At 41.7% G+C, this 21,732-nt stretch overlaps 3 protein-coding genes across 3 annotated transcripts in view; 1 reads left to right on the top strand and 2 right to left on the bottom strand.

The window, feature by feature from the left end:
- Positions 1 to 372: 372 nt before the first annotated feature.
- On the top strand, positions 373 to 2,572 carry prod (proliferation disrupter). The gene is made up of 3 exons (XM_017159026.3): positions 373 to 725; positions 795 to 1,386; positions 1,958 to 2,572. Exons 1-3 carry the CDS (start codon positions 513 to 515, stop codon positions 2,188 to 2,190), a joined length of 1,038 nt encoding a protein of 345 aa, XP_017014515.1. The 5' UTR covers positions 373 to 512; the 3' UTR covers positions 2,191 to 2,572.
- Positions 2,573 to 14,111: 11,539 nt separating this feature from the next.
- LOC108069026 (uncharacterized) lies at positions 14,112 to 20,471 on the bottom strand. The gene is made up of 4 exons (XM_017158929.2): positions 19,855 to 20,471; positions 16,527 to 17,765; positions 15,123 to 15,830; positions 14,112 to 14,982 (listed from the first exon to the last, which is right to left on the bottom strand). Exons 1-3 carry the CDS (start codon positions 20,469 to 20,471, stop codon positions 15,335 to 15,337), a joined length of 2,352 nt encoding a protein of 783 aa, XP_017014418.2. The 3' UTR covers positions 14,112 to 14,982; positions 15,123 to 15,334.
- A 63-nt stretch (positions 20,472 to 20,534) lies between these two features.
- The window catches only part of LOC108069027 (uncharacterized), a 90,897-nt gene continuing 89,699 nt past the window's right edge, over positions 20,535 to 21,732 (bottom strand). The window contains exon 5 of the mRNA XM_070213342.1: positions 20,535 to 21,016. Coding sequence (XP_070069443.1) covers positions 20,535 to 20,882 — 348 coding nt within the window. The 5' untranslated portion in view covers positions 20,883 to 21,016. The remainder of the gene's footprint in view (positions 21,017 to 21,732) is intronic.

The raw sequence follows: 21,732 nt of genomic DNA on the forward strand, positions 1-21,732 counted from the left end.
AAGAATGCGAAGACCTGGAATGGCTTGACGAAGAGTATGTTGGAGATAATTTCAGCGTATACGAACCGAATGTGTCATACCAAACTCCATTTATCAACAATATTAAAGATTGGGTTGCATCTCTGTTTGAATCCACATATTTAAACAAAAAAAATTTTATTCTTGGGATTACGTAATCATTGGGGGGGGGGGGTATTTATTGAAAGATTACGTTTGATCACCAAGGGGGGGAGGGGGTCAAAAATCAGCAAAAACGTGATTACGTAATATATGGACAGCCCCCTAGAACTATCGCATGGAGCGACAACTATCGTTTCCCCCCGACTGCTCAGCACTGACGTACCGAGTACAACCCTGCTTTGCCAGCAGCTAAAATGCACTAGAAAATCCCAAGCGCCTGCAATTGTTTGTGAACACTTCGCATCGTTTGGTGGCGTCGATTTGCATTTTACGGCTTTTGCCAGGGATTCAAGCAGAGAAACCGATTCCAGGACACACAGCGTGGCAAACGGATGCACGGCAAGATGGATCGCCGCAAGAAACGCACCTCCTCGGAGCAGTATCAGATGTACATCGACATGATGGAGAGCGACCCCATTTTCGCCACCGGACGAGTGCCGCGAGATTACGACCTCAACTATTTGACGAAGAAGTGGAAGGAGCTCTCCGACCGGCTGAACAAGTGCAGCTCGGGACCCACACTCACGCCGGAGGAGTGGCGCAAGGTGGGAATCTATACCTATACCTATATGTTCCTCCTCTAATCCTCCACTAATTTTCCCCCCCAAAAACAGCGCCTGAACGACTGGAAGAACACCACCCGCTGCAAGTACAGACGCAGCCTCCTGTCCACCGAGAAGGACATCTCGATGACCTCCGTGGAGACGCGGGCCCTGGATCTCTTCGGCAAGGTGCCCACCACCACCGGCGAAACGCTGCTCAACCTGAAATCCGAAAAGGAGGAGCACGACGAGGAAATGGAGGAGCTGGGCCAGCGCACCTCGGCGGCGTTTCAAAAGGAACTGCAGGCCGCCGTGGAGGAGGCCATTAACGACGAGGTGGACGACGAGGAGATGGTGGAGGAGCATGTGGACCACGAGGACTTGATGGAGGAGAATCTGACGGATGCCGGCCTCACGGCGTCCACCACGGCGGTCAACACCGGCGGCGGCACATATCGCACCATCGTGGTGGACAACACATCCTTCGAGCACGTGGACGAGGAGCCCCAGACGGTGCAGCCACATGCCGTGGAGTATGTCACCACCCGCCGGCCTGCTGCCGCTGTTATCAATCCGGGAACGGCCTCCGGCAATAAGTTGATCAACGGCGAGCTGCCCGCCAAGCGAATGCGCACGCAGCCCCGGGAGCAAATCATCTACGAAGGTAACTATTCTATTTCGATTGAGGGGAAATTATTGTAGGAAACTATTTAATCAATATTTCATTAAATGGCAAATCAACATATTTGATTTGTTTTTTTTTTGTGTGAGTTCATATCAATTCTAGATAATTTTAAACATGTGAGCTTATAAACTAACTCCATTTTAACATAGTACATTTTTTCTAAAAAATACCAAGAATTTGAATGCCCAAAGATTAACTATTTGTTCCCTTTAAAATATTTGTATTATAAAAGTTGATTAAGTGTATGTACAGTTTACTAAGAAAATTTATACATTTTTATTAGTGCTATTTGGAATTTAAATATTTATTTAATATTTATAAGTATAACTCAAGCATTATACCAAGAATTTGAATACCTAAAGATTAGCTATTCGTTCCCTTCAAAATATTTGTAATATACTAAAAGTTAATTAAGTGTTAGACACATAATATAAAATGAACTTGGTTTACTGATAAATTTTATAAATTGAATTCTTTTGTTTTAAATTTCCCTAAATTTAAGTTTGCTCATCTGCCTCGCTTAAATTTTATTTTTCCCTTACTATTTCAGTTAAAAATGCGCCGCGCTGCATCTCGAACATGCAGGCCGTGCCGCCGCTGCACAGTACAAAACTGGAGCGGGAGCCCAGTTCGCTGACCAACGCGCTGAGCAGCGGCGATGCCCAGCAGATCGCTCACCAGCTCAAGCGATTGGCCGACATCAACTACGAGACACTGCAGTTTGAGATTGCGCGCTTCAAGTTTAACAACCCGGGCTTCCAGTACGATCCGCCGTCCTTATAGTGCCCCCAGCAGCAGGTCGAGATCAGCGGGTCTAGGCAATCAGCAAAAGCTCCAGCTGCAGCTGCAGCACCAGCAAAGACGACGGCGACAGGATCAGCATTGGGAAAGGCAATGGACCGAGCCAAGTCGGCCAGAATTGTATAGATCTTTCACGCGCGCGCTCCGCCGGAACACAAAATCGTAACTTATAGTAGCCAGATTAGTTTAAAATTGACATAGATTTCTGTATTGTAAACAAATACTTTCAAATTTTCACGCACTTCAACTACGATATCCATATGAATAGGCCTAACATTTTAATACCTAAAGTAAATAAAATTGGACAAGTAATTTTAACGCGTTGTATGTAAATGTAAAGAATAAAGTTTACCAATGATAAATATGCGCAGCACAGACGTGCTCCACCTTTTGCCTGTTGTTGCATTTTTAGGTTTATTTATGACGCCACAGCCAGAATCGAAGCCAACACGAAAAGTCCATTAATCAAAGGTTGGGAGATGGCGTCGACAAGGCACACATTGTGTATGGGTTTTGGCCTGACTTTGGGTTCGGGTTTGGGTTTGAGTTTGGGTCATTTTAGCCTGACCGCCAACTAGTGGGCGCACTTTGTAACTGTCAGGAGCGCCTGGAGGCTGCGATGCGAAAGAAATCACTTGTAGCTGTTATAGTGTTCTGATGCCGATGCAACAAGTGCCGATCCGAAGGCCTCTGCTGCAGCTCCTCCTCCGCTCGGCTAACTGCAATGGGCAATAGATCATTTGCAGGCCGTGCGCTGCGAATCATAAATTACCGGCGACCAGGGAAAGGGGAGAGGAGAGGAGGATGGGGAGAGACCTCCGCCATGGGACGACAGCGACGCATGGCGTTCCGTTAGGAATCGCTGCCATCTCGATGATAACTGCACAACACGTCGTATGCTTAATCTGTTCTCTTTGCAAAACTACACTGGTAAAAGGAATAATCCTATTTAGGAAAGATGGTTTTTAATTTTAATTGTGTATGCTTTAGAGTAAATTATAATACTTATTTGGTCTATTTAATATGTATGGCTTAAGAAAAACCTTAAGCAGCAGTTTTAAAAATATTATTGAAATATTTCTTAAAGCAAGGATACCAAATAAAGCTGATATTATCATTGTTTGTACTTTTCATCAGGGACCGAAAATAATAATTATTTTTGATTTTTTAAACCTAAAAGTCAGTCACTTATAATAGTCGCAAAACCAAATGGAATACACCATTTGGTTTCTATTTAGATATCCTTTTCAAATCCGCAATGATCATGGTTTTTTGATTTTTTATTGATATTGCTCAGAAATGAATAAAACACTTTTAAAATAAAGTATTTTCGCATACTTCTGTTCCAGAAGTTATCTTGTATTTAATGTTACATTGTTTTTTAATCATTTTAATAATCATTTGTTGATTACAGATTTTTTTAGAGTGTTTTTCTTCCCCATACGCTGTCGCCTGCGTGGGTGCCGCTCGCTCTTTGATGAAAAGCCCGCTGGCAAAGCTGATTAACCTGCACACACACTTCGGCGGGAAATGAGTGTCTGGGACCCAGATGTCTTCTTCTCACATGGCCATGAAATGGAGGCTCCATCTGGGACTGGAACCAAGTTTGAGCAACTGATGGGTCGTCGCTCAGAGTGCATGCCCAGTCCATTAAACAGTTCGTGTTGCACTCGTTTCGCTTTGGCCATGGATTTCCGACTGGGCCTGGGTTGAGGGTCTAGGTTTGGGATTTTGGATTCTGGACCGGGATTGGGTTTGGGCCAGGGCACACATGACAGAATTGACCCCATGGGCGGGTGCCATAAAAATGCAGCAAAAGAAACAGCACAAAATAAAACCGGAGACGAATGTGGGATGCTGGGACTCGCACATAAAATACCCTTCAACTGAAGTATGCACTTAATAAATAACGTAAAAAGTTATTTAGTAGCGATTAAAACGGGCTTATATTAAAAAGGGACTGCCATTTTAACTGAATGTTAAGTAATAAACCATTGAAATAATAAAATACGTTTGTCGATTTATGATACGTCAAAACTAAAATTAAATTTTAAAATTTAAGTTAAGATATTTCTTGACAGACAAAATTGTTACACTAATATTTTCAGTTTTTTTATAAAGGATAAGAAAGGAGCCATTCGTGAGTTCAAAATCTCATCGGCAAGCTGCTTCATGTATATTGATGAATGAGTCCGTTTCGTCATGTTTTTGTAATGACTAACTCGAAATAGACAAAAAAACTTCGTAAATCTCTATTCGGAATTTTTGTTCGGTTTTTTTTAAGGTACGCACCTTTAAAAGGAAATTGTACTCCCAGAGTAGATTATGGAACCATTTGCAGGATACCATAGCCAGGATTAACGCATTGGCCATTCTCTACACAGACACAGTCAAAACTTTAATCCCCCGGATAAATATTTCAGAGGTAAACAAATATTTCTTGTTAATAGCAGTTTCTGTTTTTGTATTCAAAATTTAAATTTAAATTGAATAAAGAATTAATTTTTTTTTTATTGAAATTAAGAATCATATTTAGTATTACAAAGGCGTTTATTTGACACAAGAAAATAATATTTCATATTAATTTCGATGGCTGGTTCTTGACTGCTGATGTCATTAAATGCGAGTCCACTTCATACTTGATCGACCATTTTTTGTTATAAATAATAAACACTTTATTTATTTAGGTATTAGTATTTTATTTTCTACTTTTGTACAACAATAATATGGATACGTTAGGGTTAAGGCAGAGTTTCAGACCAAGATCATGGTCAAGGCACATATGCATGTTGGGAACCGCCAACTGGAAACTGGCAACCTTTTAACCATTATTCTGGCGCAAAAGTGCAAAGCGTTTTTATGCCGGCGATTATTACGCTTGATCCTGAAGCACCGAAGGGTCAATTGATGTTTGTGATGACGCTGAATTGTGTTGTTGGTGCTCGTCGTACCCACAGCAACAACAACAGCAATAGCAACGAGCAGAAACATGCAACAGCATTGTGGTCGCTTGCCCGCAATTTGCCTTGGAATTTTAAGCCTAGGCGAATATCCCCCATTTCTTTTATTTTATATATATTTTTTTGCCTTGTAGTTGCTGTTGCTGCTGCCGAAAATTGCATTTTCTGGCTGGCAGCGATAAAGCGTCAGCAGCAATATTCGCTTGCGCTCCAGCCAGTTGATATATCACTAGTCAGAGATAATGCCCCGCAGCGGAATCAGGCCATCATCAAAGCCGGCTTTCGATATAGAAATTATTTATAGGCAAAGAAGGAAAACTGAAAAACTGAAGGCGGTGAGCAATCGTAAATCTAAAGATCCTTTTCTTAAAAGCTTAATTCCGAACAATTATTATGGACCGGCTGGATCTCTTCCTCATATCAAATTTGATGGGTCCCAAGTCCCGGATCCCGAGTCCCGGGTCCATGTTGCTGCTGTCCAGCGTGTAATTATATTAGCATGATCTATGCCATTACGCGCACACACATCGATATGCGGCAATTAGTGCTGCGGACGAACAAGTACAACTATCGGCTAAACAATATGGCCAGCGGGCGTTTATGGCCAACGACAGGCCATTATTGACGCCACTCGATGGACTGGCCATCATCGATTGCTGCGGTCGCTCCATGTTGCTGCTATGTCGCTCATGTTGCTGCTGCTGCCGCCGCTGCAGCATGCAAATTGTCGGCGGCCTAAACGTTTCGCAAAAGTCAAAGGGGAGAGGATGTTGGTCAAACTAAGCTCGAAAAAAAGCACTAAGCGCTGAAATGGCGCCCTCTCAGCTGAAAGTCATAAACACGCACTAATTGCAGCCGTGATTTGTTGCACACAGCATTAATGGCGCTCGCAGGACCAACAGAAAGCAGCGGCAACCAGCAACATCGACTCAAATCGAAGCCTAATTGCCCATAAATGGCAGTTTTCGTTGGCGACATCGCAACGTAAAGCTTTCAGCAGCACACACAAAAAGTCGCCAGTGCCCCGTCTCTGATTTATAAACAAAATTTAACAACCCAAACGGCGAGTTAGGGCATTAAAAATGATGTAGTTGCCGCTGTTGGCATGATGTTGCTACTGCAACGGCCCTGCAATTAGGCGCCACTCCTGGCGGGGTGGTCCGCCATGTCGCCAGTGTGGCGATCGAATCGAATCGATCGATCCAGTCGATATACAAATCGATTGCTTGATCTCTCACTTGCGGCAGCAGCAACTCCAAGAATCACCAGCAGCAGCAGCAACATGAAATGTTGCTCGCGTGGTCAGCGCCAATTACTTAGAGCATATCAATTATATTACGGCAATGCATTGTAAAATAAATGCCCAGAATGATAGCCACTTGCAGTTGCTGCTGCTTTTGCTGCTGTTGCTGGTTGTAATTGAACTGCGCGTATTGCGAAATTATTATTTTGTGCATTTGCAATTGCAAGTGCCTACTGGCTAGCACTCCGCAGCACCAACCAACCAACAGACCAGCCAACCTTCCATCCTGCGTGTCTGTTCATATGTTTTCATTACTTTACGTGTACGTGACGCACAATTTGAAATTGCCAGGAGTCGGGGGCCAAAAGGCGGAGGGCCTTCAAGCCGGATACCCGGCGTTCAAATGCGCACAGCTCCAGCCTTCCAGCATTGACTTGCAGCTCCCCCTTTCGACCAGGTTCAGGTCCAATCCACCGTGGATCGTCGTCTGTTTGTGGCTTTTGTTTGCTGTTCAAGTTTACAATTTTAATGCACTGCCACTTGACTGTTGACAGTGGTGCGTTGCTGTTGCTAGTGTTGCTGTTGCTGCTGCTAGTGTTGCTGCTGTGCCAGTGTGTTGGATTATTGATTTTATGCTGTGTACGTGAACGCAGCCTTGCCGGTAGTCACTGCTGCTGCATTTAGCTCTCATTTCGCACATGCCCCAAAATGAAATGCATGTTTATGTTTCCGTTTCTGCTGAAGCCATCATATGCTGATTCATGGTGTTAAGGGGCGAGAGCTTTATTATTTCTTTTCGGAACCAAGGCTAGCTATATTGTGGGTAAGAAGGGGAGCTAGGCGAAATAGTTCTTGAAAGCATTTCTGATTTCTGTGGAAGAAACACATAGGATTGAGTTTCTTTATTTGACTTTCTCAGAATTGAAATACTGCGCAGGCAAGTTATTTAATTTCACAGTTTGTTTGTTATTCATTTTAATTTTGAAAATAGAGTATTATTTGGTTTTCGCAATCGTATTCATGTGTTTGACACAGATACACAGTTTTATATTGAAGTTTAAGTTTGCTGGATGAACCTAGGGATATAAGATAAATTACGATTAAATATCTGAATATTATGATTTTAATGTTAAGAAAATAAAAGAAAAACGGTTTTAAATAAATAACATTTAATGTAGTATTTATAAAATCTAAACTAGATTGTAGATATTTTCATTTTTCTTTTTTATTATAATATTATTAATTTTGTAGCCTGTAAAATTCTATAACCTATTTAAAACATATTTCAAATTACATTTTCCCTGCAAACTACATCTTTGTTTGTTTTATAACAAATCATGGGCCTGGCCCCCTTTGCTCACCTAGATCTGGGTGACCCAAAGCCCATTAAGGGCACTACCAATCGCACTTATAAGGGGCCAACAATGGGTTCCTGGACTGACATCGTTAGGGCGCAACAATTGCTACAATTGCTGAATATGATTGAAGTACTTTCGAAGGTAACGAGGCAGCCGCGGCGAACATGGCCTCCATATCAAACTGGCATCAAACAATTTCAAATGGATCGAATGAGAAATCGACAGAGCTGGCCAATTGCAGTTGGGATGTTGCTGCTGCTGCTGTTGATGTTGCTGCTTTGTATGCATGCAATGAACGTGATCGGTTGCAATTTCAGCGACTCGAGAACAAAGGGGGCAAAGCGAGAGGATCAATGTTGATCGGAGCGACAATGTTGCAGACGCACAGGAGCAACTTCAGCGACGTGGCTCCGGTGTTGCTGCCACATTTCACTCGTCCCGATGATTGAAATTCTAAGGCCAGAGCCAGAGAGTCGGAATACTGCATCCGAAACTGACTCCCAGACAAAGTCGCAGTCCAAAGTCGTCCGCCGCTGACCTTTTCGCATGAGAATCATCGACGGCAGCCGATGATGGATGCACTGCCAAAGCCAACTTGATCTGGGCCCAAAAGAGCAGCAAAAGGGGCCTGAGAGCGATGTCAGCCGAAGCTGTCAGTACGTGCAGCTCGTCTTGGGCAATTTAGGTGCGAGGAAAGTTGGTTTCTTTTCCCAATCGCCCATTTTTCCAGGCATTCATTTTGTGGAACTACGAAAATTGCTTGCATATTGCTTAAATTGCCAGAACATTCATAACTTATTAAGTTTAAAAATATCAGATGATTTAACTTGTTCGTTTTAAATGTATATTTGTAGTTATATAATTTTAAGATATTTATTGCGGTTTAAATTTTAGGCAAGATTTTTTATTCGAAAAAGTTGTAGATTTGTAGTATGATTCATAACTTATTAAGTTTCAAAATATCAGATGATTTAACTTGTTGGCACTAAATGTATATTTTAAATTATTTAAGTTTAAGAAATGAATTGTGGTTTAAATTTAAGGCAAGATTTTGTTTCCGAAAAAGTTGCAGATTTTTAGTATGCCAAATATTAAATTCCCATTTATTGCGTTAGTTAATAAATTACAAATAATCTTAAAAAAAGTTTCCTGGTTTCTTTGATCTTTTTGACAAGGTTAAGGACAAAATAATAGTTTTTCCACTAAATCAATGGAGCTTAATAATCTGTAGTAAAGTCATAAAAACGGGTAGTAGGAACAACAATGTACCCTCTGAAAAATAATGTAACCTGCTTGCGAAACGAGAGTTCACTGTACGCACCACGCGACGGATAATTGCGCTCACCCATCGGAAAGGCAAAAAAAAATCAAAATAAATAAGAAAAGTAAAGAAAAACCAGGCTGGCAGGGAAACTTCTTTGAGTCGTCAATGTTGTCGTTGTTGCCGTTCTATTCCATCGTGGAATTTCACAGCGGAGCATGGAAATTTGTTCGATGGCTTGTCTTTCATCGTCCCTCCACCTCGGTCCACCATTTTTGTGTTTGTTTGATTTGTATTTGATTTGATTTCCAGGCAGAGCAGTTCTATAACACAGAAAAAAAATATACTAAAGTTGGGAAAAATTAAAATACAAATTCTGAACCAAAGCTTTATAGTCTTAGCTTAAAGTTAGTTAGTTGAGATACATTTTCTTTATAAAATATCATATTTTCGTAAGGATTCATATATAGAAATATCCTATCAATAATGATCATGGTATTTAGAATATTCTCTAAGACTTCAAAAGCAAAAATGAAATACCAAGGTTATCCTATAGGTTGTAATTTTCGATCTGTGTAGGTATAGTTCTTTCTCCTGCACCCCTCACTCTCTCCTGCTGCTCACCTACAAGACCTATTCAAATGGTCTCTCAAAGTTTCTTGACCTTTCTTCGTGTGACGCAGTCGCCGTTCGCAATTGTAACTGCACATGCGCGCGCCGTGTTCCTCTGCCGCCTCCGCAGCCCCGCCCCTCCTCCTCCCTTTTCCCACCGCCCCCAATTGGCCGTTTGGCAATTTTGCAGCTTTGGCGCGACTCCTTCTGCCCCCAGTTTCTGTTGCTGCAGTTGTTGTTGTTCTTGCGGGAAATGCGATTGACGGTAATTGGTTGACGTTTGTCTTATTTAAATTTGTTTTCTTTGGGATTTTGCAACGTCGCTGCCTCTGCCTCTGTCGCTGCTGCTGATTTTGATTCTTCTGCTGCTGCTGCTGATTCTTCTGCAGCTACTCCCGCCTGATTCTTGCACGCTCCCATGATCCGATACCCCGTAAAAGATAGATCGAGTATTCTCGAACTAAGTCACTTTTAAAATTGTACAACTCAAGGTAAATAAATAAATATATATCAGCGAATTCTTTAGACTTTCTTTTTAATCAGCAATCTTAATTTGAACCTAATTATATAACCTAAATAAATATCTATTTACCCCCTGAATATCTGTTGTAATAGTTAATTTTTCAGGATATTTTAAGTCTTAACTAAATAAATCTTTCTAATTTAAAGACAATAATAATAATACATGATAAGCTTGGGAGCAATGAATATTAAGGCTTTCTACATGTGTTATGAAACATTAGGAAAAAAAAGAAAATTACATATAATTCGAAATAATCAAGAGTGTCTTTAAATTTTTTTTTTAAATGTTTGATATTTAATTTAGCTGTAATAAAAAACTTTTTTAAATGATATTTACAGGTCACTTAAAAGTTGGGTTTATCGCCGAACTTCTAGCTCCATTTCTAGTTTCCTTTATGGACTTTTCTCAAGCTGTCCATCGCCGAGCCTTCTCCTTTGCCTCCATTTTCTTTGCCAACTTCCACTTCGTTCTGTGGTGCGCAACGTGCAACTTTAATTGAAATGAAATGAGTTTCGTCGATTTGTGTTCTAGGAATTTGTTTTTTGATTGTTTTCTTGTAAATTTGAATGATTATCGAGCCAGTTGCAGCAGTTGTTGCAGTTGCAGTTGCAGCATTTGTTGCAGCAGTTGCGCAATTGCTGCAGAAGAGTTGCAAACAGCAAAAAAAAAAAGAAAACAAAATAAACAAGCCGACGAGCGGAGCGTAATTGCAGATCACATGGATCAAAGACCCTAGGTCTTTATAAATCTACAAGTCTGCTATGTGAGTGCAAGGGAAGTTTGCATTTTTCAGCTCCTCCTCCTCCCTACTTCTCCTTACCTCTCATTCTCCCTCTTGGCCTGATCGATAGCCTGGTAATTGAGCTGCGAGAACTTTTAATTGTGTGTTTGTGTCGCGGAAGCGTTTTCGAACTGGGCCAGAATTTCCAAAGCAAAAGCCAATTTGTTACCGCTATACCGCCACGTATCGCTTCCATCGCGATAAAACTGCCGCGCTAAACGCAGCCACTTCCTCGAGTAAATACTGCAACACGGACAAAAAATGCACGTCTACTAAATTTAAAAGTATTTACAAGTTATATGACTTCGCAAGTTGTAAGTAATTAAGTTTCTTGGGTAAATTATGCCTAAGTGCTACCAATCTCCTCATTTTCGCTATTTAAAATTTGATTTAATTATGAAATAAATTCTTTTGTTAATATAATTTTAATCATTAATTTTAACGAAAATTATTTACATTAAATTTTTAATCGTGGTTGTTATTATAATAATATGATTCACGATATATTCTTTTCGGTGCATTAAGAACCGCGGGAAACCGATGGAACCGTCCGCGATTGAAACCGAAACTGATGCGTAGTTTAGGGCGATTTACACACAGTTTAAACAGACATCCCGATACAAATCGCCAGTTCTTCAGAGGGGGTGGAATAGCGGAGGGGAGTGGTGGGGCAGGAGGCACAGAGCAGCTGCAGGTCCAGTCTTCCTGGTGCCATAACTGTAGCAAATGGCCAGGCAACATGCAGGTCCCCCGGACTCAGTCTCAATCTCGGTTCTTAGTTCTTGATTCTTAGTTCCCAACCCGCACCTTAACCTTAACCTTCTGAAGCCTCATGTCTTTCTTTTGTTACTTTATTATATGCAATGACCTTAATTAATGCATTTTAAATATATTTTGTAAAGTATGCTCAGCAAAAATTTTGCTAATTTATTTACTGTATTAAATTAAGTCAATATTCTCAATAGTATAAAAAGTCTTTACGATGAGGGTTTATATTAAATTATATATTATTAAATGCTTTTAAATTGTAATTTAAAGATTTCTTAAATAAATCTCTGCAAAAATGCCACAAATTTTTTAATATATTTTAAATAAAGTTTTATAAACAAATCCTGAAACAAATATAGGGTTAATTTGAGCCTGAACTTGAGCTTAAGCCGCACTCGCAGCCTTAAAGATCTTCGGCGTGGGCGTCTGTGGTGGTTATAAATTGCACATTTGATGAGCAGAGAAACGTTTATGGTTCTCCCTGATCTGCAGGCTCTTCCCGATCCCCCATTCTTCGGGATCCCCGAAGACTCCTCTGCCTTTTAGCGCTTGCATGCAGCTGATTAATTGTGCCAACGTCATAAACGTGATGATATCGCAATGTAAGCGCATTTTTCATGTTATTCAATTCGTTGCCCCCAGCTCCAGCTCTAAAGCTCCAGTTCCTGGGCCAGCTGCAGCTCCAGTTTTTACGAAGAAAAAAATGTGTATTTAATTAACTCGCTTACGATAAATATTACTTAGTAAAATATTTACATTTAGAGGTATTCAAAAATAAATAATTAAAGGAATTATGGGGAAAAAAACCAAAAGGTCATAATTAAACTGCACAATTGAAATCTCAAGATTTAAGGCGCGAATTATAATATTTTATAATAAGCTAGAAAACCGATTTAATTCAATTTATTTGTTCATAATTTTTCTCCGTGTACTTACAATGTATTTGCATACCGCTTTTATGCGGCATTACGAAAGATTCAAGCAGCGAACTCGCATGGCAGCCTTTCGATATTGCAACTAATTACCAGCATTAACGCAATTTCGTCTTCATAAAGACTCGGTTCCGCATTGCTCCCTCACCCAAAGCCCCCCTGCTATTGAGATCTAATACGATTCTTTGCCCAAAAGCGGACAGGTGTGTATGAGGCAGGTGTTTCGGCTCATTGTCTGCGGCCAGGAAGCATTTGGCATGTGTTCATTTATTTAAACTGATTTTTTTCGCTAGAGCTGCGTTTTCTTTTTTTGTTAGAAAAACTGCGCAATTTTCATCGATTTTGGCCCGAGCTGGTTTGTTGTTTTTGCTGTTATTGGCACCTTTTACGGCCTAGTATATCAGAGTATATAGACATGTGAGATCACATCAAATATTATTGGGGCTTCGTGGCGGGAATTTATAATTTCTATAGTTGCTTGCGGGGTATCATGTATAGGATTCCTTAATAAAAGAATTTTCAATTCCAGTCACATTTTTGTTGGGCTTCTAGATGCTTACTTGTAGGTTTATTAAAAAATACCTTTACTAGGTTTGGTTTAAAAAAAGTATAAATTTAAATAAATATATTCCATATTATAGCTCAGAAGAGCTAAATAATTAATATGGACATCAGCAAAAGTCATTTCAATTTAAAACAAGAAAGGAAGCTACCTTCGGCCAGCCGAAGCTTATATACCCTTGCAGATAAAGTAAATACCTATAGTTTAATGCTCACTCGGTGCAGTTCCAGGGATTTTAGATTCAGCGTGTCTATTTTTTTTAAATTTTGTTTTTAAGTTGTCAAAAATCAAAACGCCTACTTCCTACAAAGTTACAATGATATTTCCTATATTTGTTTGAATATTCCTATGGGAGCCTTAAGATATAGTGGTCCGATCCGGCTCTCTCCGACATATGTACTACCTGCAATAGAAAGAAGACTTTCGGGAAAGTTTCATCGCGATAGCTTTAAAACTGAGAGACTAGTTCGGATAGAAACGGACAGACGGACAGACAGACAGACGGACAGACGGACAGACGGACATGGCTAGATAGACTCGGCTATTGGTGCTGATCAAGAATATATATACTTTATGTGGTCGGAAACGTCTCCTTCACTGCGTTGCAAACATCTGAGTGAAATTATAATACCCTCTACAAGGGTATAATCATCAAAAGACTATTTAATAATCTGTAATTATATTTGTCACACCCGTTTAAACCGCTTAACAAAAGCAAAAGATTGCAATATAGTAATTATAGAAATTCCATCTCCCCCTTTTGGTGCTTAGTAACTTTTCACCTGCCTTACCGACAATCGCTTATGGCCAGATCAGGTTATTATAGAGTCAATTTTCAGGCCGTTAAGCTTTCATTGGATAGCTAAGCCGCCCACACTCAGGAATCAAGACAACTTTCAACGCTCAAGATTGTTTTGCATATACATTTATTTTTCTGAGACATTTATTTAGACACAAATACAAGTTATATTTTAGTTTTACATATGTAGGTATATATATACTCCCTATTTATAGGCCATATAAGCTGGATAATACAACTAAAATGTACAGACTAAACGACTAAGACAATGCAATTGCGATTGCGAGCAGATCGTGGGGAAATTAATATTCCGGGGGGTTTCGGAGGAAGTATCTGGCTCTGAGCAAACTAATTACTAAACAAGAGTTGTTCAACTATGGTTTAATTGTATTCAATCAACAGTTTGCACAACATTTAAATTATGAGGAGGAAATTCATTGCATTAATTTATAAATTCATTTTAGCTAGCTGTAAGTGTTGCATAACATTCTCTAAATGATTGATATATGGTTGTTCGATAATATTGACTTACTATTAGTTACATTTGCCTTTTGCTATCCTGTTTAAGTACAGTACTCTTTAAATATATAAGTATCTCGTTAATAGACAACTAATGTTTGTTGATTTTGAAGTTCGTTTTGTGAATTTTTTTCTGAATAGCGTAAATGGCTTTTCGTCTAATTTGAAAATGGTTCGCAATAATTATTAAATTAAACATAAAATTAAAATCACAATTTTATAGACTTGATGTGTGTGTGTGTTTATGTGTGTGTGTTGTGTATGTGGGGGATTGTGGTGTTGGTGTTTGTTGTGTGTGTGCTGGCAGCCTTTCATTTTCGGGGGAATCCATCCGGTCGAAATATTCTCATCAAATACTCCATTGGAATCTGGTTTTAAAGCATAATTCTGGGCGTAGCAGGGAAAGGCACAATTCAATATTAATTAAAATTGCTGCTGCAGGCTAAATGGTGAAAGCTGTAAAACGGATTGGAGTGGGGAGAACCATTAGTTGGCCGTTTGAAATGTTTGTTTAGGTCTTTTTTAATTTGGTGCACGAATTTAATAAGGAAAAAACAATCAAAACGCAGCACGATTTGCATGGCTGCCCAACTCACCTGCAGGAACACACACAGCGTGCCAAAAGTTGTAGTTGCTCTTCTTTTATTGTGTTTTATTTTTCTGTATTTGTTTTCTCTGTTTTGTGGGGGTCGATGGCAGCTAGAAACGAGTTGGCAACGAATCATCTACATCATCATCATCATCATCATCGTGCTGCTACTTCCTCATCGTCATCCTGGGGAGATACATCCAAATCCAAGCAATCATCCTACAGATACAGCGTCGCCTGCTGCCGCTGATCGAAGTGATGGATGTAGAGCTTCTTCTTCGACTTCTCCTTCGAGGGTCGCAGGTCCCACACCAAGTTGGACAGGCTTCTTGGCCGGGACAGTCGGCGCGTCTTCTTCTCGGGCAGCTTGTTCGAGTCCCCCGACGTGCGGCCTCCGCTGCGGGACGAGTCCAGGGTTCCCTCCCGCGGATTGTGATGGTTATTGCTGCTGGAGCTCCGGCTGTGGGGCAATGGCAGCGGCAGGGGATGCGGACTGGACAGGTAGCCGTGGACATTCAGGATGCTGCCGCACTTGAGCACCACATCCGGCGGAGTGCCCGGCGTGACCGGAGCTCCCGACGCAGTTGCTCCCGATCCAGATCCCGATCCACCGCCAGCTACTGATGACTTGCCGTGGGCTGAGATCGTCGGCGGCGTCACGGAGGAGCAATTGTTGTTGTCCGGGGTCAGCTGCAGGCTGCTGAGACTCTTGTACCTATAGATTAATAAAACAACGGGAGTTGTAGATAAAATACCTGAGTAGTCAACATTTACTTAATTTTACTTTGATAGTTTTTAAATCATAAATAATAAGTTTGGACTAATGTTAATGTATCTTAATCAAGTGATAAAGGCTTTAAGTTATAGGTTGCTCTTAACTAAATTTAACACTTATCCGATGATTTTCGATCTGAATTTGAATATTATTAGTGAGAGTGATATCAAAATTCTTGAGTAAAATAGTAAAATAATTTTAGAAAAGGTTACTTTAATGCAGCGGTCGGCAGCCTCATATTATGTGAGCATAGGGTTTTGTTCTGCCCAGCCGCTGCTCGGTCACGTACACTGTAGAACAGCGGTATGCACACACTCATCGATGAGCTGCCCAGTGCAAATTACTCACACAAATATAAAACAAAATGTCAAAGTATGTGTATGCCGCTGCTTTAATGATTAGGTAACATTTCTGACTTTTCGGTTATTTCTTTTTTATCTGTTAGCTGTTTGCAACATCAGAATATTAATAATAACAGAAAGTGATCTTATAATCCTTTCTTTGTTCTGACTTAATTTAGGAGTATATAAACTCTAACTATCCTAAAATAAATTCTTAATGCAACCAGTTCTTAGGTTCATATATAGTTTTTGCTTTAAAAACTGTAGATTGTTTTTTGGTTTTTTATCTGCTTACCTGATGTGAAACAGCGGCGACTGCGGCTCCAGGGCCTCCTTGCTCGGCAGATGGTTGTTGGGCGTCAGCACCTTGCCGTGATGCGGATGCGGATGCACGCTGGCATGCGGATGTGGATGCGGATGGGGATGCGGATGTGATCCGTGGGAGCCGTGATGGGCAGCTGCCACCGCAGCAGCCGCCGCACTAGCCACCGCATTGGCCGTATTCCCATTCGGAGTCGGCGGCTGCTGCGACTGTGACTGCGTGTGACTGTGACTGTGGACGTGACTGTGACTATGGCTGTGACTGTGACTGTGACTGGTGCTGTGGGTGGTGCCCGTGGAGTTGCCATTGCTGCTGCTCCCAGCACTGTGGGCGTTCTTGATGTAAAGCTTTGGTAGAGTGGGACGCTGGCGCTTCTCGGCCGGCTTCTTGCCCGGAATCGTTTCGATGGGCGGCGGCACCGGCTTGATGTCCTCCTGAATATGGCCGTGATGGTAGTGATTAACCAGGTGATGGTGGTGGTGATGGTGCTGCTGCTGCTGGTGGCCACCGCCGCTACTGCTGTGCTTGTTGGACTCCAGACTGCTGTAGTTGTTGTTCCCGGCGGAGGTGGAGGCCTGGTGGTGGGCCGGAGCCCTGATCAGGCTGCAGTAGTTGCCGCTGCCGCTGTCCGTGTGATGCGATCGCAGAGTGGGTGACTCGCAGATGGGCTCGAAGCGGGCCAGGCCCTTCGAGAGCGGCGTTAGGCCTCGCACATAGTCGTATATATGATCGATCTCGTTGTACTCCTCCGCTATCTCGCTGCTACTCAGGGCCTGCTGCTGCTGCTTGGACCACGAATCGCAGCTGGCACTCTTGCGCAGCACATAGCCGCTCTCCGCCAGTCCACTGGCCATTCCCGCAGCCGACGGCAGCATCACCACCGGCAACCTGCCCCCGTTGCGACTATTGAACTTGGAGTCCTTCTTCTCCTTCTCGCTCAGCTTGAGATCGACGATCTGCAGGCGATCGCGTGCATCGGCCAACAGTCGCTGCGCCTTGTCCAGGAATCGCGAGTACTCGATGAAGTGCTCCAGCTGCTCCATGTTTTTGGCCCGCTGCAGCTTGATCTTGGCGTTCAGCGGCACCGGCACCAGATCCGTGTCCTTCTGCAGGGGCAGAGCGAAGATCCTGTCGATCTCCACGCAGCCCAGCAGCCGCAGTTCGGGCACAAAGGGCTGCTTCAGACCCTTGGGCGCGCTGCCGTGGACGAGTCTGTGGATTGCAGAGTAATAAGTGTGGTTAGAAAGAAAAACCTAATATGGGGCTTAGAAATTTTAATTCATTGCAAATAAATGGCTGAAATATTATACTACATCACCCATTAAAATAAAGGGAATATTAATAAGACGTTAGCAAAGCGTTAGGACCATTAAAATACATTTTTTTAATCCACTTATTATTTCATATTTAAATTGATATATAAATATATTTAAATTTTACCTGCTTTATAATTAAAATGTATATGGGCACTTCCAAAAAAAAGTCCACCAAGCCAAAAACCTTGAAACTTGAATAAAACATATTTCCACATGATTTTGCCCCGATATTAGTTTCTAATTAGTTGAATACTGAGCTTAACTACAAATTTGGAGTATAGTTTGATTATTTTTATGAAAAACCCCACCAATATACGCAAAAATCAGTTTTTGGCTATTTTTTTGTTATAAATTTATAAGGATTTTTTAGGAATGCTAATATGTGACATTTTTCTGTACTGAATGCTTCATTTACATGCTAAACTATTAAGTTAAAAGCAAAACATCCAGCAATTGAGAGATAGAGGTAAAGAAATCCGCTTTACAAAACAGTCGGAAAAAATGTCCCGAGCGACATGTCCCGAGCGAATGTGGTTGAAACTGCATAAAAAAAAAACGGCAAAGAATTTTTGAGTAAAACCAAAAGTATTTCACAGCGACATGTTTGAACAACATACTAAAAAAAATCGCATTCAAATATTCCATCAGAATTTGCTAATTTCTGGTGTTGTATAAACTTCCTCGAAATCCACTTCTATTTTTGTCCCGAGCGAATACGGCAGTTTTTTACCGATATCTTAAAAACTAAAAGTGGTACAAAATTAAGATTTTTACCAAAAATAGAGCTTGGGAAGAGTGAAAAGAAAAGCCCATAATTAAAATTAAAATCCATTGTTTTACAATTTTTTTTCAACTTTAAAGGTATGCAAATGTCCCGAGCGACATTTTGGAAGTGCCCATATATAAAATAATAAGTGGATTAAAAAAATGTATTTTAATGCTCCTATCGCTTTGCTAGCGTCTTATTCATATTCCCTTTATTTCTATCTATCGTCTCATATGATTTAAGTTATTAAAAATTTTACACACAAATAAATAATTATACCCGTTACTCGTAGAGTAAAAGGGTATACTAGATTCGTGCAAAAGTATGTAACAGCTAGAAGGAAGCGTTTCCGACCCCATAAAGTATATATATTCTTGATCAGGGTCACTAGCCGAGTCGATCTAGCCATGTCCGTCTGTCCGTCTGTCCGTCTGTCCGTCTGTCCGTCTGTATGAACGCTGAGATCTCAGAAACTACAAAAGCTAGGAGGTTGAGATTTCCCACACATATTCTTTGGCTTCCTACGCAGCGCAAGTTTATTTTAGCCGAGCGCCACGCCCCCTCTAACGCCCACAATCGCCCACTAACGATTTTAAAATGGGTCCTGCGCCCACATCTTTACAGATTTCCGAGAAGTATAAATGCAATTTTGTTGTGTATATTTATACCTATCGAAATGTAGAAGACATTTTTCAAATCGGACCATTCATTAAAAAGTTATACGCAATCAAAAATTATATATCTATCTCCCTCGCACTCCCTTTAGCTGAGTTACGATTATTAGTCGGGACACCAACCCGACACAGCGTTCGCACTCCCTTTAGCTGAGTGACGGGTATTAGATAGTCGGGACAACAACCCGACTATAGCGTTCTCTCTTGTTTTATATTTGGTTTAAGGCAATTCCACTATGTTATCCATAACATCTACAAGGTGATCTACAATCTAGGCCTTTTTCTAAATTAGATTTTCTTTTCTTTCTTTATTGAAACTCTTTTTAATTTTCTACGATTTAATGTAGTTCCTAAAGTTTCGTAAATAGTTCCTGTACTTAAAAAGAAAACGTTTCATGCACAAGCTGATATTAAGGATATACAAAATATTGTCCTTTTTATATTAAAACTAAAATACTAATTTATTTCGGAGGAAATGGTGAATGCTAGCTCTTTTATTAAGAATTAATTTAAAAATATTTTTAAAAACATTAAATAAAACTCACCTCACGATGACTGGCATCCGCTTGAGCAGCAGATTCTTGACGGTGTGCACACCGCTGATGCTGTCCTCCCTGGCGATGGGCGAGAACTTGGCTTTGGTATCGAGTGGCAGATTGATGATCTCGTCCTTGATGTTCCTGCACTGCAGGTACTTCCCGTTGTCGTTCATGGTGGTCAGCAGTTCGCCGGCGTGGATGGTCCGGTTCATCTGCTGGCATCGGAAGGTTTCCCGCACGAGGACGCGGGCATTGCGCCGCCGCGAGAGCTCCAGCACGGAGTCGATGCATCTCGTGGAGCGACCGTCCTCGCTGAGCAGCTCGAAGTAGCCGCCGTAGGTCTCCGGGATGAGCACCTTGGCGCCCACGTTGGTGGGCTTGCGACCCTCCTTGATCTTGATGGGCTGGGCCAGGATCTGGTACTTCTTGCCGGCGCTCAGGAACAGGGCGGTGCTCTGCAGGGAGGGGGCCGAGAGGGTGGGCACTCCCAGCGCCTGGTGCTGGCCCTTGAGGATCTTGGCCACCGCCGGCAGCGGCTGCTTGGAGAAGTCGCGCAGGTAGACGGGCGTGGCATCGCCGAATCGGGAGGCGGCCAGTATGATTTGGCCATCGGTGGCGGCCATGTCGCGGTTGAAGAACGATAGCAGCTTGCTGCGCGCCAGTTGCACATTAAATGAGAGTAAGTTTCATTGGACTGGCTGCGGATGCGGATGCTGGTGCTCCCCGCCGACGGCTCCCTGCTCGCTGTCCGAGTTCTCCGGCAGCTGCTCCTGATCCTGTTGCTCTTGATCCTCCTCCTCCTCCGCCGCCTCCTCCTGGTTGGCGTTAATCTGATCCTCGAGAGCTCGGCGCTTGGCCAGCTCGCGGTGGCGCAATCTCAGCAGCTGGGCGCCGCGACTGCAGCAGGCGTGCTTGATGGCGTCCTCCTCGTGGGCGGAGGCTAGTCCTGTGTGGTCAGGATAGAGATCCTGGTTCGGGCCCTGGTACGTCAGCAGTCGCGTGGATGTCTGCAGAGCGTAGTTGAGATACTGCATTCGGTTCGATTTCCTCCTCCTCCGCTGGCCACAGTGTGCGAATAGTCCTTTTTTAAGTTGGCTTTTCTCCTTTCAATTCTCTTTGACGCCTCCGCGTTGCGAGTTGGTAAGCTGCTTTACTCGAGTCCTTTGTCCTGCAAAAATCAGAGAAAATAAGGGACGTTAATATGTGTAATGCCACACTCACAACCAGGCAAGGATAAATAGTGAGGCATAGGAAAATAGCTCACAAAATGTGCAAAAGTTTACAATCCCCCAGAGATTAAAACAGAAATTAGAACGAAAATAGTGCAAATATGAATGTTTGATTTGCTATAAAATTTGCTATTTGAATATAATGAATTCAAATAAAAAAATAAATTTGAGTTATGATACAAAAAAATTGAATTTTCTTTTACTTAAGCTTAGCTCTTAGAAAGTTCTAATGTAATGTAATCATTTAAATAAGTAAATGTATTTTTAGGCATATCATGAATCTAAATATAATCCGTATCTTCCCATCTATTCTTCCAGAAATATCGCAGATATCGTTTAGTGTTTTTTTCCATTAGTAAATGACGGAAATAATCATGGGAAGTAAAGTAAGCTGTCACATAGATGGGAAATAAATGCCCACACACCTTTGCTACCCAGTGGACATTAGGTAAATGAAATGTTGGCAACAAATTTCCCCCCTTTTGGTTCGAAGTTGAAATATTCCTGCGTCCGCAGATCAGCTCTTCCAGTTCTCACACAGGGATATGTATATGTATGGAAACCGATACAACGACAGGGTGTTATTTATGAGGGCCATAAAGTAGGGAAGAAGACTTTAACCGAAGAAATGGCAAAGTGCACAAAATGAAAATGC

The sequence above is a fragment of the Drosophila takahashii genome, chromosome 2R (genome assembly GCF_030179915.1).
Source record: "Drosophila takahashii strain IR98-3 E-12201 chromosome 2R, DtakHiC1v2, whole genome shotgun sequence".
Classification (NCBI taxonomy): domain Eukaryota; kingdom Metazoa; phylum Arthropoda; class Insecta; order Diptera; family Drosophilidae; genus Drosophila; species Drosophila takahashii.

Bases quoted from the DNA above. Each gene is read 5' to 3' on its own strand.
- prod (XM_017159026.3), top strand. From the start codon at position 513: ATGCACGGCAAGATGGATCGCCGCAAGAAACGCACCTCCTCGGAGCAG. The intron at 726-794 runs GTGGGAATCTAT...CCCCAAAAACAG, and splicing joins CGCCGGAGGAGTGGCGCAAG to CGCCTGAACGACTGGAAGAA. The intron at 1,387-1,957 runs GTAACTATTCTA...TTACTATTTCAG, and splicing joins GGAGCAAATCATCTACGAAG to TTAAAAATGCGCCGCGCTGC.
- LOC108069026 (XM_017158929.2), bottom strand. From the start codon at position 20,471: ATGGCCGCCACCGATGGCCAAATCATACTGGCCGCCTCCCGATTCGGC. The intron at 17,766-19,854 runs GTGAGTTTTATT...TGCAATCCACAG, and splicing joins CGGATGCCAGTCATCGTGAG to ACTCGTCCACGGCAGCGCGC. The intron at 15,831-16,526 runs GTAAGCAGATAA...ATTAATCTATAG, and splicing joins TCGCCGCTGTTTCACATCAG to GTACAAGAGTCTCAGCAGCC.